Raw genomic sequence first — 22,203 nt, 5'->3', positions numbered from 1 at the left:
ATATGATCATGTAACACCATTTTCTTTCTTTCGTTTATTTTTATATTTCATGTTTTTCTACTGTTCCACCAAACCAACCCCCCCCCTTCCGAAATTATTTTCTGGCTACGGCCTCGTTCTGATATGTACTGCTCTTGGTGGAATCAAATGTGCCAAGTCACTCGAACACTTCTCGAGAAAATATCTGTAGAAGAGAGACAAATCTCCAACCCTTCTCCGATATTCTAGGCTATCAAGATTGCACGTGATGGTTCGCTCTCTTATCAGGCGGATGGCACTTTTCTGGATGGAATCCAGCAACTTCAGGCTATGTTTAGGGGCAGAGCTCCATACATGAGAACAATACTCTAATGAAGGTCTCATCTGCAAAGCATCAAAAGTTTCTGAGGTGTGTACAGTTTTCTGGTTCGGAACAGTGTTCCAAGCTCTTGAGAAGCAGACTTTGCAATTCTAGCGATATGATTGTGCCAAGACGTATTGGTGTCCATTTAATCCCTCAACAGACTTATCGAAGCAAAAAGCTGAATTGTCTGATCTGGCACTATTATATGCGGTTCGGAGACATTTATCTTCTTGGAGAAAACCGATGCCTGGGTTCTTGTGGCATTGAATTGAACCTAAATATACATTCTACTGTGTCGTGGTATATACTGATCGATAAAGATTTTGTATGATGTTAATATATTTCCAAATTTCAATGTCTTGACTCTTTCCAGCTTTTTACTATATGATAGTTTAGCGATTTATGGTGAACTTTCCTCTACAAATTCAAAATTGAATCGAAGCGCTGAATAGACATGTTGGTTTGCGAAATTTTATTCCGGAGATTTCAGCCTAGAAGATGAGCTCGAAAGTGGTTTACCCACAGTTATAGAGGACGAGGATTTGAGAACCCTGGTGGAGACTGACCAATCACAAATGGTGCGTGGAATGATGGAAAAAGTGGGCGTCGACTCCCATGTGGTTTTTGATGGTTTAACACGTATAGGAAAGGTCAAAAAGCTCAAAAAGTGGTTGACCCACGATTTGAATGATTGACAGAGATCATCACGTTTCAGAGTATATTCTGTTTTGCTTTTGCGTAACTAAAACGTTACCTAACCCACCAAAAAAAGTTCTGCCCTTCACCATACTCTTCAGACCTCTGGTCAACCGACTTTACTCTTTTCGAACACTTCGATAACTATCTCACCGGTGGAACCTACGCTAATCATAACCAGGCAAAAACGGCCTTCGTTGACTCCACCGAATCGCCTGCCGCGGGGCGTCTGAGACCCTAATGCACATGTTATCAGTATGTCCAGCATATGCGGTCTTGGCCTATATCCATCGACATAACGCGGCCCTAAGAGTGCTATATTACCATCTACGACACTCTTACGGTATTGACGAGACACCGGTGTTGCTCTACCCTCCGGGGGATATTGAATCCGTTATGGGGAACGAGAAGTGACAAATTTATTAGAACTATTCATTTCCCACCCTCAGGCTCATACAAGCAAAAAGATATTTGTCGTGGAGTTTTCAACTCCTGACAAGACGAATATTGTCAGAAAAGAGAAGGAAAAACGGATAAAATATCGAGATTTTGTCTTCGAAATCCGCAGACTCTATCCAGATCACTCCGTCGAGATGGTTGTTCTGATTATTGGAGTCCTTGGTGGAATGATGTCCTCTCTACTCTCGAGTCTTAAAATCTTACCGGCTTGCCGCACGAAGGCAGAAATCTTAGCCGCACAGATGCAGAAGGCTGTCATTCTTGGCTCACTGCGCTGCTCAGGGCACATGATTATCGGACCCAATGATCACTTACTCCACGGTGTGAGGAGTGATCATCGGTTGATAATGCTGGCGCGCCCTCTCGATCGGGGCTTCGGGGGATAGGGCCTGACCAGCGCACACTACGGTGAAAAAAAAATGTCTTTTATTTACTTAGGTAAAAAATAAAGTACATAAAGGAAAATACAATGGGTTTGGTAAAATCCCGGAGCAGAATTCAGGAGAAAAGCGTGTGCAACCCGCCGAATCCTGCTCTTCCATTCAACTCCTTTGCAATATACAAAACTCAAAGTATTCATCAAACATATAATGTACAAAAAATCATAGTGCCTATGTAGTGAGAGAGAAAAAAATAAAAGGAATAAAAGAGGGGTAATTTATAATGTTTACAGAATGACTTAAATTTTTGCATTCTATGCGAGATTTTACTTGCATGATCGCTGTTTTTCATATAGCCAGTTACGAGCCTGTAGCTTGAAAAATGGCAGTTTCAATTTTTTCAGGTATGTGGGAAGACCATTGTAATGAGTGTAGATAGAAAAACTGAACGATCTCTCAAACAGTGCTGTGCTGTGTTGGGGGGCAGTTATTGTATTTTTGTGTTGGATATTCACTTCATGTTCATTTTCACGAAATCGAACTTTATCATAAAGATACTGCGGTGATTTTTTGATGATTATATTGTGAAATAAGTTTAGAGATTGCAATAAGAAACGATTCTTCATTGACAGCCATTGTGACTGAGAAAGCTTATGAGAAATATGCTGGAACTTACGGATGTCATAGATATAGCGTAAACAGTAATTTTGAACTTTTTGTATCTTGCACAAATCTAAACTATTCAAACAGGAAAAATATACAGGTGAACAGTAGGTGAACTGTGAGAGGATGAGGGTCTGGCATATATTGGTTTTTGTCCGAGTATTTAGGTATGCTCGATGAGGGTAAATCAATCTTAAGTTCGCGTAAGCTCTCTGGAAACTTGCTTTTTGTACCTAAAATTATTATCAAACATCAAGCCAAGATTTGTTGCCTCCGGTACTATATTCAGAGAAATATTTACTTGAGGTAAATACCTTTGGCATGATAACTTGGGACCAAACATAAGGACTTGCATTTTATTAGGATTGAGTTGCAGTTCGTGTTTCACAGAAGAATTATAAATGTTTTGAAGTTCAGTATTGATGTCAGCAACAGCTTCATTCAGCAATTCAACATAAAGTTGAGTATCATCAGCGTCATTACTGAAGTTTTATCCCAACACTAAACCGTTAATTTCAACACCTCGACACACGTAAATAATCTTTCACTTGAAGATGATCACTTGCTGATCAAAACACGTGTCAAGGTTTTAAAATAACGGTTTGATAAAATTCCAGTAATATTCATTACTATCCCGAAGGTTACAAATAGTGCATCACAATTTCATAAAAACGGACAAAACAACCTTATATTACAAAATTGATATATCAAGAAATTCACTTGCAACAAACTTCTCACTATATAAATATACCATTTTTTGAAATTATTTTCACTGTTTTCTCCTTTGTGCGCATCGTTGTTTCGAAGTGAATCGAACATCAATTTCAGGTCTATCAGACCCAAAGAATACCCCTTCTTTCACTTTAACACCATTCTGGGCTAAGCTTTCACAAATTGTTTCATTGAGCCCGACGCAATGTGTAGTGTTGGAGAAATAATCTATTCAGGATCAGCTAAAGTTTTATGCAAAACATTTTTTCGTCGGGTGTCAGAGTTGTTCATGGGGATTTTTGGACCAATGTTGATCCATTAAACATGATAACGTTGTAAATTTTTTTGTTGACCAAGAAGTTCATTGATAATTATCGAATCTCCATACAGCATCCAATCATGAGCTTCATGGGTGATATTCTTTGAAATGTTATCAGTATTTTCTTGGATTTCTTTCACATGGATCGAATGAGCAACCAGCAATGAGACATAAATATTTCCTTTGTGTGATAATACACCTTCAAACATTGTTTTTGATGAGTCTATAGAAAGTCTACAATCTTCCTTTCTATATTCAATACCAAATTCGTTCACTAAACTATCAACATTATGTTATTTAATCTCTTTCCGATGAATCAAAAGTGATAATTCCATAGCAAACAATTCTTCATCAGAATAATTAAAAAACCTATTCTAAAGGACCATATCACCTACTACGAATCCGGACGAATAATGAGTCATCGCACAATTTCTTCGAAGGGCGTTGGCACGAATTTGTTGCTTCGCAGTTCGCAGCTCTCCGCTCCCAGTAGCTGAGAGGCTCAAGGAAATGAATTTTGCTTATAGTAAGGGAACATACTTGAAGACTGACTGTGAATAGAATTACCAAAAAAAACCAATTTGTTCAGGTCAGTCTCAACTCACCAGGATTCTTTACCTATAGTGTAGGTGAGTTGAGACTGACCTGAATGAATTGCTCTTGTAGATAATTTGATTTACAGCCAGTCTTCAAGTATGCCTCCTTACTCTTTGTGGAATGTTTCTCCTCATACAAGAAATTGGGCGATCCAGATATTCGGTTGGTTACCTCGTTCGCGGACAGACAGGGTGATAACAAATTATGAGAAATCCACAATGCTGGAAATTACTTTTCAACAGCGTCTAGCCAGGCGAATTTTGAAACAGCTCAATATCAAGAAGGCGTCTGGCCCTGATGAAGTTCCCCTCATCATACTTAAAGCGGGCGCAAATGAACTTTTTAACCTGTCTTATATAAAAAAAGAGTTTTTCCTTCTTGTTGGGCGATGGCACGTGTTCAGCCCATCCCCGAAAAGGGGTAGGAAAATCTTCCAAATAGCTATAGACCAATCGCTTCGCTATCAGTGATATCATGGAAAAAGCGTTAACCACCATATCCTCAAATATTTGGAAGGCTTCAACATCTTGAGCGATCATCAATATGGCTTTCGGAAACAAGATAAACAGGCGATCTTCTATGTCACCCATATTTGCAATAACGCCATCAAGTAATTTACTAAACTACACCTTACGATTCGACCTCCACAAACTTTATTGAAAAATATACATCACAACATGTTTTGCTAACAAGTAACAAGCTTTATCAAGTGATTTGAATCACTTGATGAAGCTACTGTATTAGCAAAACATGTTGTGATATATATTTTTCAAATAAAGTTTGTAGAGATCAAATCGTGAGGTGTAGTTTATGAAATTACTATGGATCTTCATCAAGTAACGGCTGAATCAATCAGAAAAGCAATAGAGAAACATAAAGAATCAAGAGCTGTTTCGTTTGATATTTTTAAAGCCTTCGACCGTGTGTGGCATGAGGGTTCGCTATCCAAACTTCAATGCTATGGCTTGTCGGATCATGTATGGCTCTCCAGCTTCCTTAAAGAACGTTCCCTGCAAGTGGCCTCGATTGATATCACCCGAATACTGTCACCATGAACTTTAGTGTTTCCCAGGGATCCATATTGTCTCCAACCCCCATTTAATTGCATACCAACGACTTATTTTGTACTGATGACAGCACACTTGTCACGTTATTCCATTTGGATTCCAGGACACATCTTCACCAGCAGCAGGAGGTTGTATATTTCAATGAGGATGTAGAAGTGACTTTCAATTGGGGTGAAAGTAACCAGGTTCTATTCAATGTCACAAAAACTCAGGCATCGGTTTTTTCTTCTAAGAAGATACATGTTTCCTAACCAGATATAATAATGTCGGGTCAGACAATCCCGCTTTCTGCTTCGATGAGTTTGTTGGTGGTTAAAATGGACACCAATATATCTAGGCACGCTAGAATTGAAAGCGCTGGTTCTCAACATCTTGAAACGCTGTTCCGAAACAGAAAACTATATACACCTCAGCTACTTTTGATGCCTCATAAAGCTCAGATCAGATCTTCATTGGAATATTGTTCTCATGTATGGAGCTCTGGATTCCATCCAGAAAAGAGTCATCTGCCTGATTGGAAACGCGAACATCACGTGCAAACTTGATAGCCTAGAACATCGAAGAAAGGTTGGAGATTTGTCTCTCTTCTATAAATACTTTCACGGGAGGTGTTCAAGTGACTTCGTACATTTGATTCCACCAAGAGCGGTACATATCAGAAATACGCGACGGACTATGGATGTTCATTGTTTTGAGGTTCAACTCAGCACACGTCGAACTTCACTGTTCAATAATTCTTTCATCTGGAGAACTGTGCTCGATCGCCAACAGCATATGCGGGAATGAGTTCATTGAATAATCCTTCACTGCGCATGTCGGATACAATCCAAAGCCCTACGTGGTATAAGCCAGGGGAGTAGTTGATTTCTGATAGGTTAGTCCATTAGCTTACAGGGTACTTGTAGTATGCCCCCTCACTATAGGTATGTGATTTTAGTGAATAACAACAACAATTCAACAGAAACTAAAGCTTATCGCCCACTTGTTCAGCACAGCACAGTACGGCCCGTCCCGTCAAAATACGGATAGGATTGGAACAATGTAAATGAATGGACAACTACCCACTAGCCCGGCACGACACAGTCAAGAGGGCTCGCCGCCGGAAAGGATTCCAGCTCTCCGATCCTGGCTGGCAAATGGAACGTGCTGTGACGGACTGGTCAAGTGAGCGCGTCGCCGCCCAGCGCTTGCCAGCATCAACGTGTCCAAAAGTGCCCGTCGCCATCAGGTGACGGACAGCGCCGTGCTGTGCTGTGCCGGACAAGTGAGCGACAAGCTCAATTCAGGAGAAAATAAAGAAACTCTGCTTACCCATTGCGTGGTGTGGTGCGTTGCCAGATTTCCATAGTACACGAATTATTTGAATATAAGCAACGGACATAAAAAGCAGCGGAATCAGGTAGAAAAAGACCATTTTCACAATCATGAAGACGGTGTCTGTTTCTGTGGACCATGTGGGACCGCATTGAGTGAAGTAAACGAAGGACTCCTTGTACGGCATTGCTGTTAGGTATATCGGTTCAGGAATTTCTGGAATTGAAAGAATATAAAAAATAAGAATCTCATAAGAATTTAAGATGTTTTCAGAATATTCAGTCAGTGAAAATGTCAAGAATGAACTGGGTTCATGTAATGGAAATGATGAATATTGGCATAAAATTGTATTGAAAAACAAATAGATTAAACTGCTTCTTTGGGTATTGTCACCTTCCACAATCTGAAAAATATGAAAATTGTAATGGAGAATTGCTTGAAGGTGACTGAAAATGTTTCATGATGAATTCCATCAGTTGGAACTTCCATTGACTGATATTATATAAAATGATTTGAAATCCCTGAAAGAACTAATGAAAAAAGAAGAACTAAAAATGAATAACTGTAAGTAACAATTACATTGAGCAAAAAAACTTGAAATAAAATGATAGTGAAATACAGTACAAGTACGAATAGAACAAATAAAAAAAAAAGATTCCAAGCCAAGTTACTACACGACGTTTCGATTATCTAGTTCTAGGAACTATACATCATCAAAAATTACCTTCAACGAAATGGCTACTGCAAAGCAATGGTGTAACCTACTCTGGCTAAAAGACAGCAGGAGTCTCGCAAGGAGAGAAGCCGTCACAACCAGTGCTTGCACTTTCCTACATCAGAGGATTATCGGAAAGGATGAGAAGAATTGGATCCAAATACAACATCAGAACCTGCTTCAGATCCGGAAACACTATTCGTAGCAGCCTCACGAAAACCAGGCCACCAAACGCGGACTGCAATTCCAAGAATTACATGTATCGGATACCTTGTAAATGCGAAAAATCCTATATTGGTGAAACTAAGAGGCCATTGAATGTTCGCATTGTCGAGCACAAGAAACACACACATCGAGGGAAAACCAGCAAATTAGGAATAGCAGAGCATACTTGGACCCATCAACATAACATCGAGTGCTCCGAGGCTGATATCATACACAGGAAGGAACACTGGTTTAGAAGGAAATTCAAAGAAGCTGCATACATGTTGTCCAACAATGTATTCAGCCAAGCTAGCGTAGAGATACGCAACATATGGAAACCCATATTCAATGAAAAATGGCCAACTTTCGCCAAACGGTCATCTCCCACTAAACCGGTGAAGCGGCAACGTCTAAGTGGACGTACTCGAATGACCCATAAATAGTCATCTCTTGGAGAAATCAGTCTAGTCATCACCCGAAGGATTGTGTATACCAACAATAGAAACGTCTTGAAGTAACTTCGCTTGTAATCTCTCAAGTTTTTTTTTCGTTGTTCAATTGTTATATTAGTATTTGAATTTTAGTTCACTACTATTGAATTTCAGGTTTTTTTTGCTTAATATAATTATTATTTTTAGCTATTCATTTTTAAGTCTTTTTTTTATTAGTTCATTCAGGGATTTCAAATAATTTTATATATCAGACAATGGAAGTCCGACCTAATGAAATTTCAATGGAGAACATCGGAAGTTTCATGAGTCAATCAACAAAATTAATACGATTCACAATTTGAAACTCTTTTGACATCTGTCGAAGAAGTTGAGAAATAAAAATAGCCAGGAAAGGAAGTGCTGCGTATAGACTTTTGACCATTTCTGAAGACGGACTCCAAAACTTTAAGATAAGTATTGAATAATTTCTTAGCTATTTTTTTAAAGACAAAAAAGTCACTGATGAAAAGAGTATTTCACTTTGTGAAAAATACTTTAAGTTCACGCAGTTACTTATCGGGGAAAACTGAAAAGTTTGCCCTTTCTACACGTGTATGAAGTTTTTCCTTACAATTTTCATGTTTTTAACATTATGGAAGGTGAAAATACCCAAATGAGGTCGATGAAAACCTGTTTTTTCCCCACAAAAAATGACTTTTTTCCAAGATTGAACTAGTTGTGGACTGTACTACTGTTCTACATATCAGAGAATAAATTCTCAGGACATTTTGAGAAAAAAATAGTTTCTGTGAACATATATGCGGATTGGCTCCATTTCAGAGATACAGGACGTTCCAATTAAAAAAATGGTATTCATAGAATCACATAGATTTCCAAGATCCGTCATGTTGCTGTCATGTTGCCTCTAAGAAATAGTGAAGGTGTCCTGCTGCCATAGGTAATGGCACCCTATACTACTGAACCAGCAGTATGGTAAACATGCCTCTTCTCATCAAACTGGGGATCTCGTCGGTCACCAAGATGCCTTCTTACTCTTGCTCGTCCATCGTGCATAACCAAACAAAAGCGAAATTCATCGCTAAAGACTGCGCGGTTGAACTGTTGAACCCAATTCATTCTGTGTCTGCACCAGTGCAATTGGTTGCGTCGATGCTCGAGAGTCAATGGCAACACCCAAAGGGGATGATAAGAATAAAGTGCAAAACTTCTTATCTGCCGATATACTATATGCATTCCAACAACTGTTCCATGTTCTTATTGCCCTAGTAGAAATGAACCGATCCCTACGCGCGATCGGCGATCCTCACGCGCTGTTGTTCCCCTGCGAGGAACGGTGACCCTATCTCTGTGTTCTTGGCCTTCTTGGGTCCATGCCTGATAACATCTCAGAATACTACGCAAAGATCGATTGGTACTTCTTGAAATTTCTGTAACTGAAAAACCTGCCTTACGAAAGCCAACAATTCATTCTCTCTCATAATACGAAACACTTCACAACAACTTCTTTTACAGTTTAAGCACGATTAAGAATAAAATACGGAGAAAAGGTGAATGCTTACACAAAAAAACAGTTGAAAAACTTATCAGAATAGCTTCCGATACGGCTGAAATTTTACTGGCTTTTTACTGGCCTCAACATAAATACACATGAAAAACATTATTGGAATATTTTGTATATAAATGCGTGTTTACCTTTCTTTGTCACTTAGTGTACATTGAAATTATCAGGTCCAGTGGTTCCAAACAATCAAAAACTGTTAAGAACTTGACAGAAAAAAATTTGTTCAACAATAATCTTAATTTATTAGATTGTAACTTTTCACTTAACAATACAAATGTGAATCAGATTTATGATAACAATAAAGAAAATTGTGAAAACATCTTAAATGAAATTGCACTTTTAAAAACAATTACTTTCTATGAAGAAGATCTGCCTTGGTATGATGGTCAAATCAGAAGGTTGAGTAAAGAAAAAGATTTCGCTTACAAGTTATTTAAAAGAAATGCTAATGATGTTAATTGGCATAATTATAAAAATAAACGTAATACTGTAAGTGGAAAACTCTAAAAAATCAATCAATCCAAAACAGTTCACAAACTATTTTGCTAATGGTATTCAATTTGAAAAAAATAATCAAAAAGTTATCATTAGGGAAAAACAAGAATTGGGTAATTGTTTCAATTCATTTTTTGTAAATAGTATTACAGACATTATTTCTGATATTGAAGATATTGGATTTACCTGTCACATCGACTACGTTGATGAAGAGAGTAATTGTATCCAATTTAGCAAACGAAGGATCACAAGTAGATCCATTATCGAGCAAAATCATAAAGAGTAGTTTTGAAGTAATTGGACATGTGTGGTGTCATTTTGTCAACACCTCGTTACAAAATTGTAGTTTTCCAGATGATCTAAAAACAAGTACAGTTACGGCTATCGAAAAAGTTTCAAACACAAAAAATGTGATAAATATCGGCCAATTAACACTTTACCTTGCGCTGAAAAACTGTAAGAATCAGTAGTATATCAACAACTGTTGGAATATTTCAATAAAAAAGCATAGTATTCACAAACCAATCTGGTTTTAGAGCCAGACATTCATGCGAATCGGCACTTCAGCTTACAGTTACTGAATGGAAAGATAAAATGAGTGAAAGCAAGTTCACTGTAGCAGTATTTTTAGATCCTAAAGGTGCGTTTGAAACGGTTAATCGTGAAATATTAAGTGAAAAATAAAAAAAAAATATGGCATTGAAGGAAAAGTACTTGATTGGATCAGTGATTACCTCACAGGAAGGAAGCAGGTAACCAAAATCAATGAATTTGTATCAACAGCAAAAAGCATAGACCACGGGGTTCCGCAGGGAAGTATTTTTGGGCCACTACTATTTTTAATTCACATTAATGATATCAGCAAATGTAATGAATGTGAATATGAACATTATCTCGCTGATGATGGCCTAGTATCGGTTAGTGATAAAGATATAGATAAAGCTATTAAAAAATGAATGAGGCATTGCATAATATTGCTATATATTTTAAAACTAATAAATTGGAGCTAAATGTAAACAAAACAAAGGCTATGATACTTACTACACCGTTTAAATACAGAGAATTAGATTTGAATCAAATTGAAATAAAAATAGAAAATGGTGAAATTGAACTCATTACCGAATTCAAATATCTAGGATTGATGTTAGACAATCATCTTTCAATGAATAACCATTTCACCTACATTCAGAAAAAAAAATTGAAGAAATTATATTTTTTCACAAGAGTATCCCAACACTTAACTATAAAATCACGGATAACTGTATATAAGACAATTATACAACCATATTTGGAATATTGTTCCACTCTTCTATACACAAGCGATTTGAATGAAATGAGAACACTACAAAAACTACAGAATCGCGCAATGAGGATTATTTTGAGATGTGACAGGAGTAGCCATATATCTTTAATGTTAAATACTCTAGAATGGATATCTATAGAAAGTAGGCTTACATATTTAACGATGATTCATATTTACAAAATGTTACATAACCTTCTAGCCTCATACTTTGACAAATTTGTAATTTTTAATAATCAAATCCACCTGTATAATACTAGAATAAAAAATAATTTATATGTAAATAATCAAACAAAAACATTCAACACTAAAATGTTCATGTTCAGAAAATTCATTAAGTATAACAGTCTACCTTAAAATGTAAAGTCTTCTAACAGTCTTATCCTGTTCAAAAAATATTTATTAGACTATTCAAGAGACCATTAAGGTATTATGTGATATATTTTATCTTTTATTTTTTTTTTGTATTTTCAATTGTCATAGGTAAGACTACTTATTAACAAATATAAGTAGATCTTTTTTGTATCATTATATTTATATGTATATTAATGTTATCATTGTTGTATATTAGGATGTATCCTATTTGAATGAAGGATTTCAATTTCAATTTCAATTTCAATTTCAATTTCAATTTCATTTTCAATTTCAATTTCAATTTCAATTTCAATTTCAATTTCAATTTCAATTTCAATTTCAATTTCAATTTCAATTTCAATTTCAATTTCAATTTCAATTTCAATTTCAATTTCAATTTCAATTTCAATTTCAATTTCAATTTCAATTTCAATTTCAATTTCAATTTCAATTTCAATTTCAATTTCAATTTCAATTTCAATTTCAATTTCAATTTCAATTTCAATTTCAATTTCAATTTCAATTTCAATTTCAATTTCAATTTCAATTTCAATTTCAATTTCAATTTCAATTTCAATTTCAATTTCAATTTCAATTTCAATTTCAATTTCAATTTCAATTTCAATTTCAATTTCAATTTCAATTTCAATTTCAATTTCAATTTCAATTTCAATTTCAATTTCAATTTCAATTTCAATTTCAATTTCAATTTCAATTTCAATTTCAATTTCAATTTCAATTAATTTCAATTTCAATTTCAATTTCAATTTCAATTTCAATTTCGATTTCAATTTCCTCAGTGAGCATACCGCAACCAATAATAGTTGCCTTTTTATCTAGTTTTCCATTGTTTTAGATCAAGCAACTGAAAATACAAGTTTTGATCTTCGTCTTCTCTTCACATCTAACTCCGTTCCCGAGAAGAAAAAGTAAAGCCACTCAGTACCACGGAAATGAATTAGATTTTTTATCAATATAAAAAAAATCTTGCTCATTTGTCTCAAATTAGTATCAATTTTTCGCTTTTTCATTGCGATCCAGTACTCGATCCAGTGAGTCAAAAGTTGTCCATCTTCCGAAGCGAAATTATAATTGAAATCTCTTAATGAAATTAGTGACATCGTATGATGGTTTTTTCCTATTTCTTCAGAACCTACTCGACTGTAAATATGCGCTCACATTTCTCTCCATCACTCTCTCTCTCTCTCTTGCCCCTACAGTAGAATAGGTTAAGTCTAAAGTGAGTGGGTCTATTCGAGCCTCCACCGCAACCCGCAAGGGTTTATTGTGGCTCACACCTATTCACACTTGGCCAAATGATCCCAGCTTCTCAAAGAAGCCGATTAGTTTGTATGGTGAGTGGTAGTTCAGGCCAGATGGTAAGAGAACGTATCTGTCGATCTCTAAGAACCTGATTCGGTCCTCAGCGGGGCAGGCACAAAGTATATGCTCTGCTGTTTCATCATTTTCTAAACAAAGACGACACACACTGTCTTCCGACAGTCTAAGTCTCTGAATATGATGATTCAAGTGCAAGTGACCTGTAAGAAGGCCTGTTAGACATCGTAGTTCATCCTTACTGTAGTCCAACAAAGGTTTGGCATTAAGCTTTAAAGGGCGGATAAAGGCCTTGGAGTGAGCCAATCCTGGAAGATTCTGCCTGAAGTCCATAAATCATCTTGCCATCCAGGTGTTCAATGTTTGATTGGCAAATCCCAAAGCGATGTCAATGACAGGTTCTGGTCCGATGAAGCCGCTTGCAGCATCCTTCTCTGCAATAGAGTCAGCAGCTTCGTTACCTTCCAGGCCAGTATGGCTAGGAATCCAGACCAGAGACAATCTGTTAAGTCTTAAGTCAATGGCATAAATTTTCGCTTGAAATACAGTGGCATGAGTTCCTAGGCAGGTAGATAGCTCTGTCCTGGGTCTGCGACTGAAAACACCTGCACCAGAACCGGAAGGTGTTTTTGATCCATCTGTGAACCAACAACTATCCGCTCTTAATATTTCCTTCTTCCTGAGGGTTCAGTCCTCTCTACTCGGAAAGAGTACTTTATAAGGCAATTTGTAGTTGACAGTTGTAGGCATAAAGTCAGAGCTCATTTCCAGAATGCTGTGACTTCCAGTGTCAACCAACAGTCTGTTGCATTCTGCATTCAATTGATTTGTGCAGTTGGCAATGTGCACAAGTCTGTATGCAGTTCATGTAGCCTCTCTCTTCAGAAAAATGCGAAGAGGAGGTGTGGTACTGATGGCATCAGTGATAGCCAGACAAGCCTGTCTCTGTGAGCCAGAGAGCTTCGCTTGGGTCATTTTCTGTAAAGCCTTCGGTCACCAAGCAATTGCATCATAAGTGATCATTGGTCTGAGAATCATCACATAAATCCAATAGATTTGTTTGAGACCTAAACACCAAGTTTTCTATCGTCTTTTATCGAGGGCAATGCCAAGATATTTCACCTCCGTGCCCCTAAAGTGACATACGAAACATGTCTCTCTTCCTATCTCCACTAAGTTACACCTCCCTCTCAACATCCCATTACCTCGCCCGATCACATTTTTCCTAACGCTACCGTCACGCATTCACTAGCTTAGTCCCAATGTCAAGCGCGCGTAAAGTTTTACTTGAAAAACTTTGTATATACAGTAAAATTACAAATTCTAATCACGTAATGGACAACAAACACTTCGAGCCCTCTGCCTTTTCATGAGTAACTTTCTTGTCGAATTTTGTTGAACGGTAGTTCAGCGACGTATTCGATAGTTTACTTTCATGAACTGTGTACATTTTTCATTCAAGAATAAACATTTACATTCATAGCTACAATTTATGACTATTTACCTATGAGTTGCAGTTGCTCTAGAAGCTGTCTACTTGATTGCATGAAATGGTTAATGCTGTGAAATGTCTTCACTGTAACAATATCGTCCACCGGAATGTGAAACCGGAAAACCTACATTATTCGAAACGAGTCGCTGAAAGTCTCCAGATGTACACAGTTCGGTTCAATTCAAAATATTTGCTCTCTTTATTTACCAAAATCACGCGAAAGGACAACATTCAAATTCATGCCATAGGAAATACAGTCCACGTTCATTGATACTCAACATAATTCACCATCAGTTTCTTTTATTGTTTAGTTAATATTTGTCCTTGGCCAAAAGAATATTTTCATAGATTGTTTCGATAGCATATATTTTATTACCCTGACTTGGAATTTTCATTTTATTTATACTTATTAAATGTCAGGAAACGACCATGATTAATAGCTGGGTGAGATAACAGTTCATTTCTGTTTTTTCCACTCATGGTTTGATTTCTGTAATAAGTTTGATGCAGACTTTGTATGGCCGCAGACAGTCCGATTGAGAGAAGTCAAGGATGAGTTTGACGAGACTAATGACGAAGTCATGGATTGTATGAAAAAGATCACGGAAGAGTAAAACAAATTGAAAGACCAGCTTACCTCGGGTAGAATAATAATGCTTCGACGGGCAATATTGATGACGTCGTGAGGTGAAGCACTGAAGCCTCAAATACTCATAAAGAGGGAGTTGGAGAATGGTATGAAGACTGGAACATGATTGAAAATCGATTGCGGCAGTTATATCGCCAACAGCAAATGCAAGAATAACTTCAGTGAAGAATCCTGCACTGACACCTGTCGAATATAATCAAACGCCCTTCGTGGATAAGCAAGGGGAATCATTGTTTTCTGATAGGTGTCAGTCCATCAACCTACAGTTTAGGTAATTTGAGACAGGCCTGAACGAATTGTTTTTTCAGATAATTCGATTAACAGCCAGTTTCTAAGTATGCTCATTCAATTTGTGAAGTTTTCTTCCTCATACCAGGAATTGGTAAAATTTCGGATATGCGGTTGGTTAAATCGTTCACAGGCAGATGAGGCGATTATTAATGTGATGTTTGTTGTTCGCTTCAGCCTAATTTTAGGAATGATGCTCTGGTGGAATTCTATTTACAATCATTCGAAATGACCGACTTTATGTTGATAATGATAATAATAATAATAATGATTATAATAAAATCTTAGGGATTACGTATTCTATCTTCGGCGGCAGGGCTATATAGCTCCTTTCTAGCCTGCTAACGAAGTGGTAGGAGTGACAGTTTTACCACCCGTTAGCACGGCTGGAGAGGAGACTCGCATCATGCAAATTATTGATTTAATCCAAATTTCACAATTAAAAAAAAGTAATTGGATTTCACCAATAATTTTTGACCAGATGAATTTATATCTTATCGATATTTCATTTACTATGTGTTTATAGTAGAAGCCTTAATGTATAAAAAACAAAAAAATGTGTGGTGAAAAAGTAAGACGAAATTGCTATTGTTCACAGTATCTGGTAAGACGGTATGTCTAGCAACAAGATATTTCTACGGTACTTGCAAACGATGAACTGTATTTTGTGATACGCGGTAAGGCGGTATGTCTTGTTACTAGTACTCTCGGCGCTCCACAGAATAAGGCCCCTGAAGCCACAAAAACTGGTTTGTTTGGATGCTGAGGTTGATAGTGTTTTAACAGAAAAGGCTGACATCTGACAAATCAACACCGCCGTGTATAACGTCGTCCAATCGCTTTTCGAATCGGAAGGACGAAATCCCGGCTGTGCAGTTCGGAAGATTGAACGGCGTGTACACAAGATAGAGGATCACGTCGGCGCGACAACACGCGTCTCGTATCCAATATGTGATGGATTACACTGCGGGACCTCTTCTAACTCCCAAAAGCGTTTCATAGTGTGATCAAGCGAGGTATCACATAACAACAGATGTAAGGTGACAGATTTTGAAGTAGGGGAAGATACTTTTCTCATAATGATTCATCCAAAGGAAGTATCAAGAGCAACAGGGGTATTGGGGTTTGGATCAAATTGTTTACCTCCTTGTAGGAGGTAAATAATTTATATCTGCACCAAGAAGCATATCGATTGGAGCTGATATATTGAACTGAGGATCTGCGAGTTTGAGGTTGGATAGATGGGACCACTCATCACTATTGACAGTGACACTCGGCATGTTTGCACAAATATTTGGGAGAACAGCGACATCTACTGTGAAAAGAGGTTCAGGCTTATTTTGAGGTTTCAAATGACAAGAAATCATTAAAGATGCATTGGAGGAAGTATGTCCTATACCACTGATGCAAAGGACAGATTTAGTTCGAGGTAGCCCAAGCTTATGGGCACATTTTTCAGTGATGAAATTGGCTTGACTCGCACTATCCAGAAGAACTCGAATTGGTTGAAAACGTCCCCGAATATCTCTCACGTGTATTCAGGCTGTGGATAATAAAACTGTGACAGATGCGTCATTTGCACTAGAATGGGCGGATGTGATAGTAGATAAATGAGTAAGAGGTGTCTCTAGCATATCAGAGGAACTCTGAGCATGGGAAGTTACTGCGGAATTGGAGGGATTGTTGGCGGTTATCGAGGAGGTGGAACTCGAATCGCAACGGAAATGCAGAAAAGTATGATGTCTATTCTGGCATACCCTGCAGCAGGATGATGAACTACAATTTTTTGATATATGAGATCCCAGACAGTTTGTACACCATTTACGCTCTTTAACTATTTAAAATTTTCCTTGAGGAGATTTTGCTAAGAAAGCTGGTCACTTATAAATACTATGATCTAATTGACAGAAAGAACATTTATTTTGATTAGCATCAGATTTTGCTAGAAGGGCAGCTCTCCTGGAGACAGACGACTTATGTTAGTTTGATGATATAATGCAGCCACTTTTATTAGCCTTAGAAAGAGAAACAGAATCGAAAGCGGTACATTGTTTTTCTAGATAACTAAATAACTCATCATATTTAGGTATACCTGAAGAACCAAAATGAAGTTCGAAACGTTTCAAAGTTTCGGGATCCAACTTTTTGATAAGAAGGTTCATAAGAACGAAATCCCACTCTTTAACTTTGAACGATAGATTTTCCAGTGCCTGTATGTTATCGGAAAATATATCTAATAAGTGTCTGAGGTGTTTTGAAGATTCTGAAGTGAGTTTGAGAGCGCTATTTACTTCGTCCCAATAGTGGGTAGCTAGAAGTCTATCATTTTGGCTTTTCTGAAGGTTTGCATAAGCGATAGAGTAATTATTATCTGTGATTGCGAGATTTTTTAATAGCGTTAATGGTTCTCCAGATAAAGAGGATATTAAGTATTGAAACTTCTCGATATTGCTCCTATTTATCCTACCATTCATTGAAGAATTGAATAAACCGATGAATGATGACCAGTTTTTTAGGTCACCGTTGAATGTAGGTATATTCAACTTTGGAAGTCGCGTGTTGTCGTTACTTGAACTTGCTATTGGTTGTGGAGCAACTCATAATGAATCGATTTGATTAAATAAAACTTTTTGTCAACTTCTTGTCTAAGCAACTTTTCAGTTTCTAGATTATTATCCTCTTGAGTAGAGATAATTTTTATCAATTCATTATGATGTCGATTGAATTCCTCGAAAATATAATTGCCTTCCAAGTATCGAACTCTTAAATATGAATGCTGAAGTTCATCGGTTTCTGCTAATTTCACTAACTCATAAAGAACACATATTCTATCAATTGCGGTATCTCGAAATGCACGAATTTGTTTCAACTTCGTAGTTACAGCACTACTCATGGTGAAAAATGAATAGATCTGAGCAGTTCAGAGAATATATTGTCGAAAAAATTGTTTTGTTAACTAAAACAAGGGAAAAATACAAAATCTCAAATACGTGAATGTCTCCTTATTTTGTGTTAGCAGTGTATGAAAGCAACAATACTTCAATGTGATAAAAAATGAAAGAGATTTTTTGCGGTGTACGGTATAATGAATATCTCGTATTACTTGACGAAATAATGAATAATTCACTTATTGAGGAGAATTGAGAAATATTCTGAATAATATAGAATTTTTGAAATGAAAACTATATTTCAGCAGTGAATAAAAAAGAATAATAGTTTAACTCATCGCATCGGTTTTCTCCAAGAAGATAAATGTTTTCGAACCGGATATAATAATGTCAGGTTCGGAACACTGTTCCGAACCAGAAAACTATACACAGCTTAGCAAATTTTGATGCTTCATGAAGCTCAGATCAGACCTTCTTTATAGTATTTTTCTTATGTATGGAGCTCCGCCTCCAACATACCCTGAAGTTACTGGATTCCATTCAGAAAAGAGCCATCCGCCTGATTGGAGAGCGAACATCACGTGCAACCTTGATAGCCTGGAACATCGGATAAGGATGGAGATTTGTCTCTCTCCTATACATACTTTCACAGTAGGTGTTCAAGTCACTTGACACATTTGATTCCACGAAGAGCGGTACATATCAGAAATACACGACGAACTGTGGCTGCTCATCGTTTTGAGGTTCAACTCAGTACACCTTAAACTTCACTGTTTAAGAACTCTTTCATCTGGAGAGCTGCGTTTATGTTGAATAAAGTACCTGAGAACGTTTTTCCAAATGGATTTAATCTCCGTCGATTCAAATCTAATGTGAAGCGCCACTTTCGCCACATGCACCGTTCTGAGAGCGCCTTAAGGATTTTCATGTAGTGCTTATGTTTCGTCCTTGAAGAAAAAAAAGGAAACTCGTTGGAGTCATACAAGTAACACATATGTTAGATAAATGTCAACCGGAGTAATGGTGAGAGGTCGATTCACAAAAACACCTAACGCATGAATACCAAAAAGTCAGTTCTCAATTTTTCTTTTTATCACAAAATTCCGAGCCAATTCCTTATAGTCCGGTCAAATTAGACTAAAAAAGTAGAGTGAAGGTACATAAATTTACAACAAGCTGCAAATGCGTGTAATTGTTCAAAACAAAGTTGAAAATGAAATTTTAAAATTCCGAACGATTGCGATGCTTGGAAAAAAATTTATTCGAGGTCAAAGTTAAAAATCTCGAAAAAAATTGGTTTTTCGCGATTTTCAGGAAAACGGTGGGTTTTATCATAAAATAACTTCAGATAAAAATTGTAGACCATAAAATTTTCTACAATAAATGAAACAATGCTTTTTTTCTTACAGCCACCGTTTCTGAGATACGACGAGTCAAAAAGTTGTAAAAGTTGTAATCGTAATTATATGCATAAGTATGCCACGTATATACATCTGGAAGTAAACGAAAAATTTAGTGAAGGTTTTTTTACTGTCAGACGGTCAGACAAATCAAGTTGTGAAACTTCAACAAACATGGTTATCGAGCAGCCTATGATGAAAGCTAAAGATGCTAAAGACTTCCGAAAACTTTTGGAGTGGTTCTCAATACATAGAATCAGAGGTTGACAAAATTATATATATATATATATATATATATATATATATATATATATATATATCAAACCGAACGTTACAGTCGCCATGTGTAGAGATCAATACATCAATGAAAATCATATATTATTAAAAAACGATAAATACGATAAAATTTTAAAATCAGACCCAACTTTTACACTACAACAGAAAGCAAATAAAATTGTTACAAATTTAAAAAATTCTCACAAAATAGATAATATTACAGCTAAATCATTAATGATATACAATTCCATAGCACCACGTTTTTATTCATTACCTAAAGTTCATAAACCTACTTTATCCATGCGACCAATTGTATCTTCCATTGATGCACCTAACTAAAACTTTGTAAATTTCTAACGAATATTTTAACAACTTCCTATAAAACAGACAATCCTTATTATATTAAAGATTCTTTTTCATTTAGTGAATTCATAAATAATTGTGAGCTTCCTCAAAATTATGTTTTGATAAGCCTAGATGTTGTTTCACTTTTCACAAACCTACCCTTAAAAGTAGTGAAACAAACTTTGAACAAAAATTGGTCTAACATTGAAGAACATTGTGAATTAGACAAAATCACATTCATGAATATTTTAGATTTTATATTTTATATTTGAAGACAAATTTTATAAACAAATATTTGGCACACCTATGGGTTCCACCATTTCACCAATTTTATCGAGTTTTGTTTTAGATGAGCTTATTGATGAATGTATTCAAAAATTATCTTTCCGTATTGTAGATGATTTGATTCTGACCATACCTGCAGATGGAAAAGAAGAAATTTTGAACGTATTCAATTCGTATGATCTCAATATCCAATTCACTATTGAAGAGAAAATAAACAACTCTATTCCTTTCCTCGATATGAAGTTATTGAGATCAGAACAAAATATTATCATCACTGAATGGTACAGAAAACCAACATCAAGTAATAGATTTATTAATTACCATTCCTATCATCCAAATAAAATGAAAATCAATTTAATAAAATCATTAAAAAACAGAATCATCAAAATTACCCATCCCGATTTACGAAACCAAAGTTTGTCTAATTTCAGTAAAATTCTGATCCAAAATTCTTATCGTAAATCTTTAGTAAACAGAATTTTATTTTGTGAAAGAACAAACTTTCAAAAGTTTCTTTCAAAAGAAGTTGAACATAACAACGTTATACCTTTATTCATATATAAATCACTCCTATATATTCAAGAATTGACACCAAAATTAATTAATGTATTCCGAAATAATAACCTCAAAATATGTAGGTAGAACAAATGTCACTTCTATATCTAAATTAATGAGTAAACTAAAAGCTTCAATTTTAAATAAACAAAAATCCAAATTAGTATACAAAATTTATTGTATGGATTGCTCTAAAACATATATAGGACAAACATCTAGACCTCTAAGTAGTCGCATCACTTCCCATAAGAGCGACTGTAGACGAAATGTTAATTCTTGTGCATTAACAGAACATGTTAATTCGGAGGATCATAAAATAAATTTTGGAAATCCAAATATTTTAGATAGAGAAATCAATGCAACTGAAAGAATATTTTTGGAAATGATACATATTAATAACAAAGAACATTCAATGAATAAACGAACTGATATTGACAGTCTCAGCAAAATTTACACGTACCTACTGAAATATGATAAAGAAAATAAAAAATCTAGTAATTCGAGTATCATTCAGAATTTTTCCACTTGACATTGTCAGCCAAAATTTTTATCAACTGTCATTGTTTCATGTTTTTCTATCTGTTTTTGAACCATTTTATATTTTAGTCTCACGTTAGTAAGTTCTCCATATTTATATATTTTTAAAAGATATATAATCTTATTATTGTAGTTGTCCTGACGAAGGTGTGAAATATACCGAAAGCTTGACATATACCAAAGAGTTTTCTTTGTAACAGCCCAGCTATTGACTGCAACCTCACAAATTAAACCGATTTATATATATATATATATATATATATATATATATATATATATATATATATATATATATATATATATATATATATATATATATATATATATATATATATATTCTTTCACGTATAGTCAGTGGGCATACTTGAAGACTGGCTATAAATCAAATCATCTAAAAGAACAATTCGTTCAGGCCTGTCTCAACAAGAACGAATTGTTCTTTTAGATGATTTGATTTATAGCCAGTCTTCAAGTATGCCCACTGACTATACGTGAAAGATTTCTTTCCTTTTACGAGGAA

At 35.9% G+C, this 22,203-nt stretch overlaps 1 protein-coding gene across 1 annotated transcript in view; it reads right to left on the bottom strand.

Moving 5' to 3' along the window:
- Positions 1–22,203, bottom strand: part of LOC111512836 (orexin/Hypocretin receptor type 1) — a 409,012-nt gene that overhangs the window by 113,588 nt on the left and 273,221 nt on the right. Inside the window, exon 4 of the mRNA XM_074178302.1 lies at positions 6,547–6,765. Within this exon, the coding sequence (XP_074034403.1) occupies positions 6,547–6,765 (219 nt within the window). The remainder of the gene's footprint in view (positions 1–6,546; positions 6,766–22,203) is intronic.

This window comes from Leptinotarsa decemlineata, unplaced genomic scaffold (genome assembly GCF_025532065.1).
Source record: "Leptinotarsa decemlineata unplaced genomic scaffold, Ldec_3_MD MMD2_tig00003736_RagTag_RagTag, whole genome shotgun sequence".
NCBI classification, from domain to species: Eukaryota; Metazoa; Arthropoda; class Insecta; order Coleoptera; family Chrysomelidae; genus Leptinotarsa; species Leptinotarsa decemlineata.
This window is presented reverse-complemented; position numbering and strand designations above follow the sequence as displayed.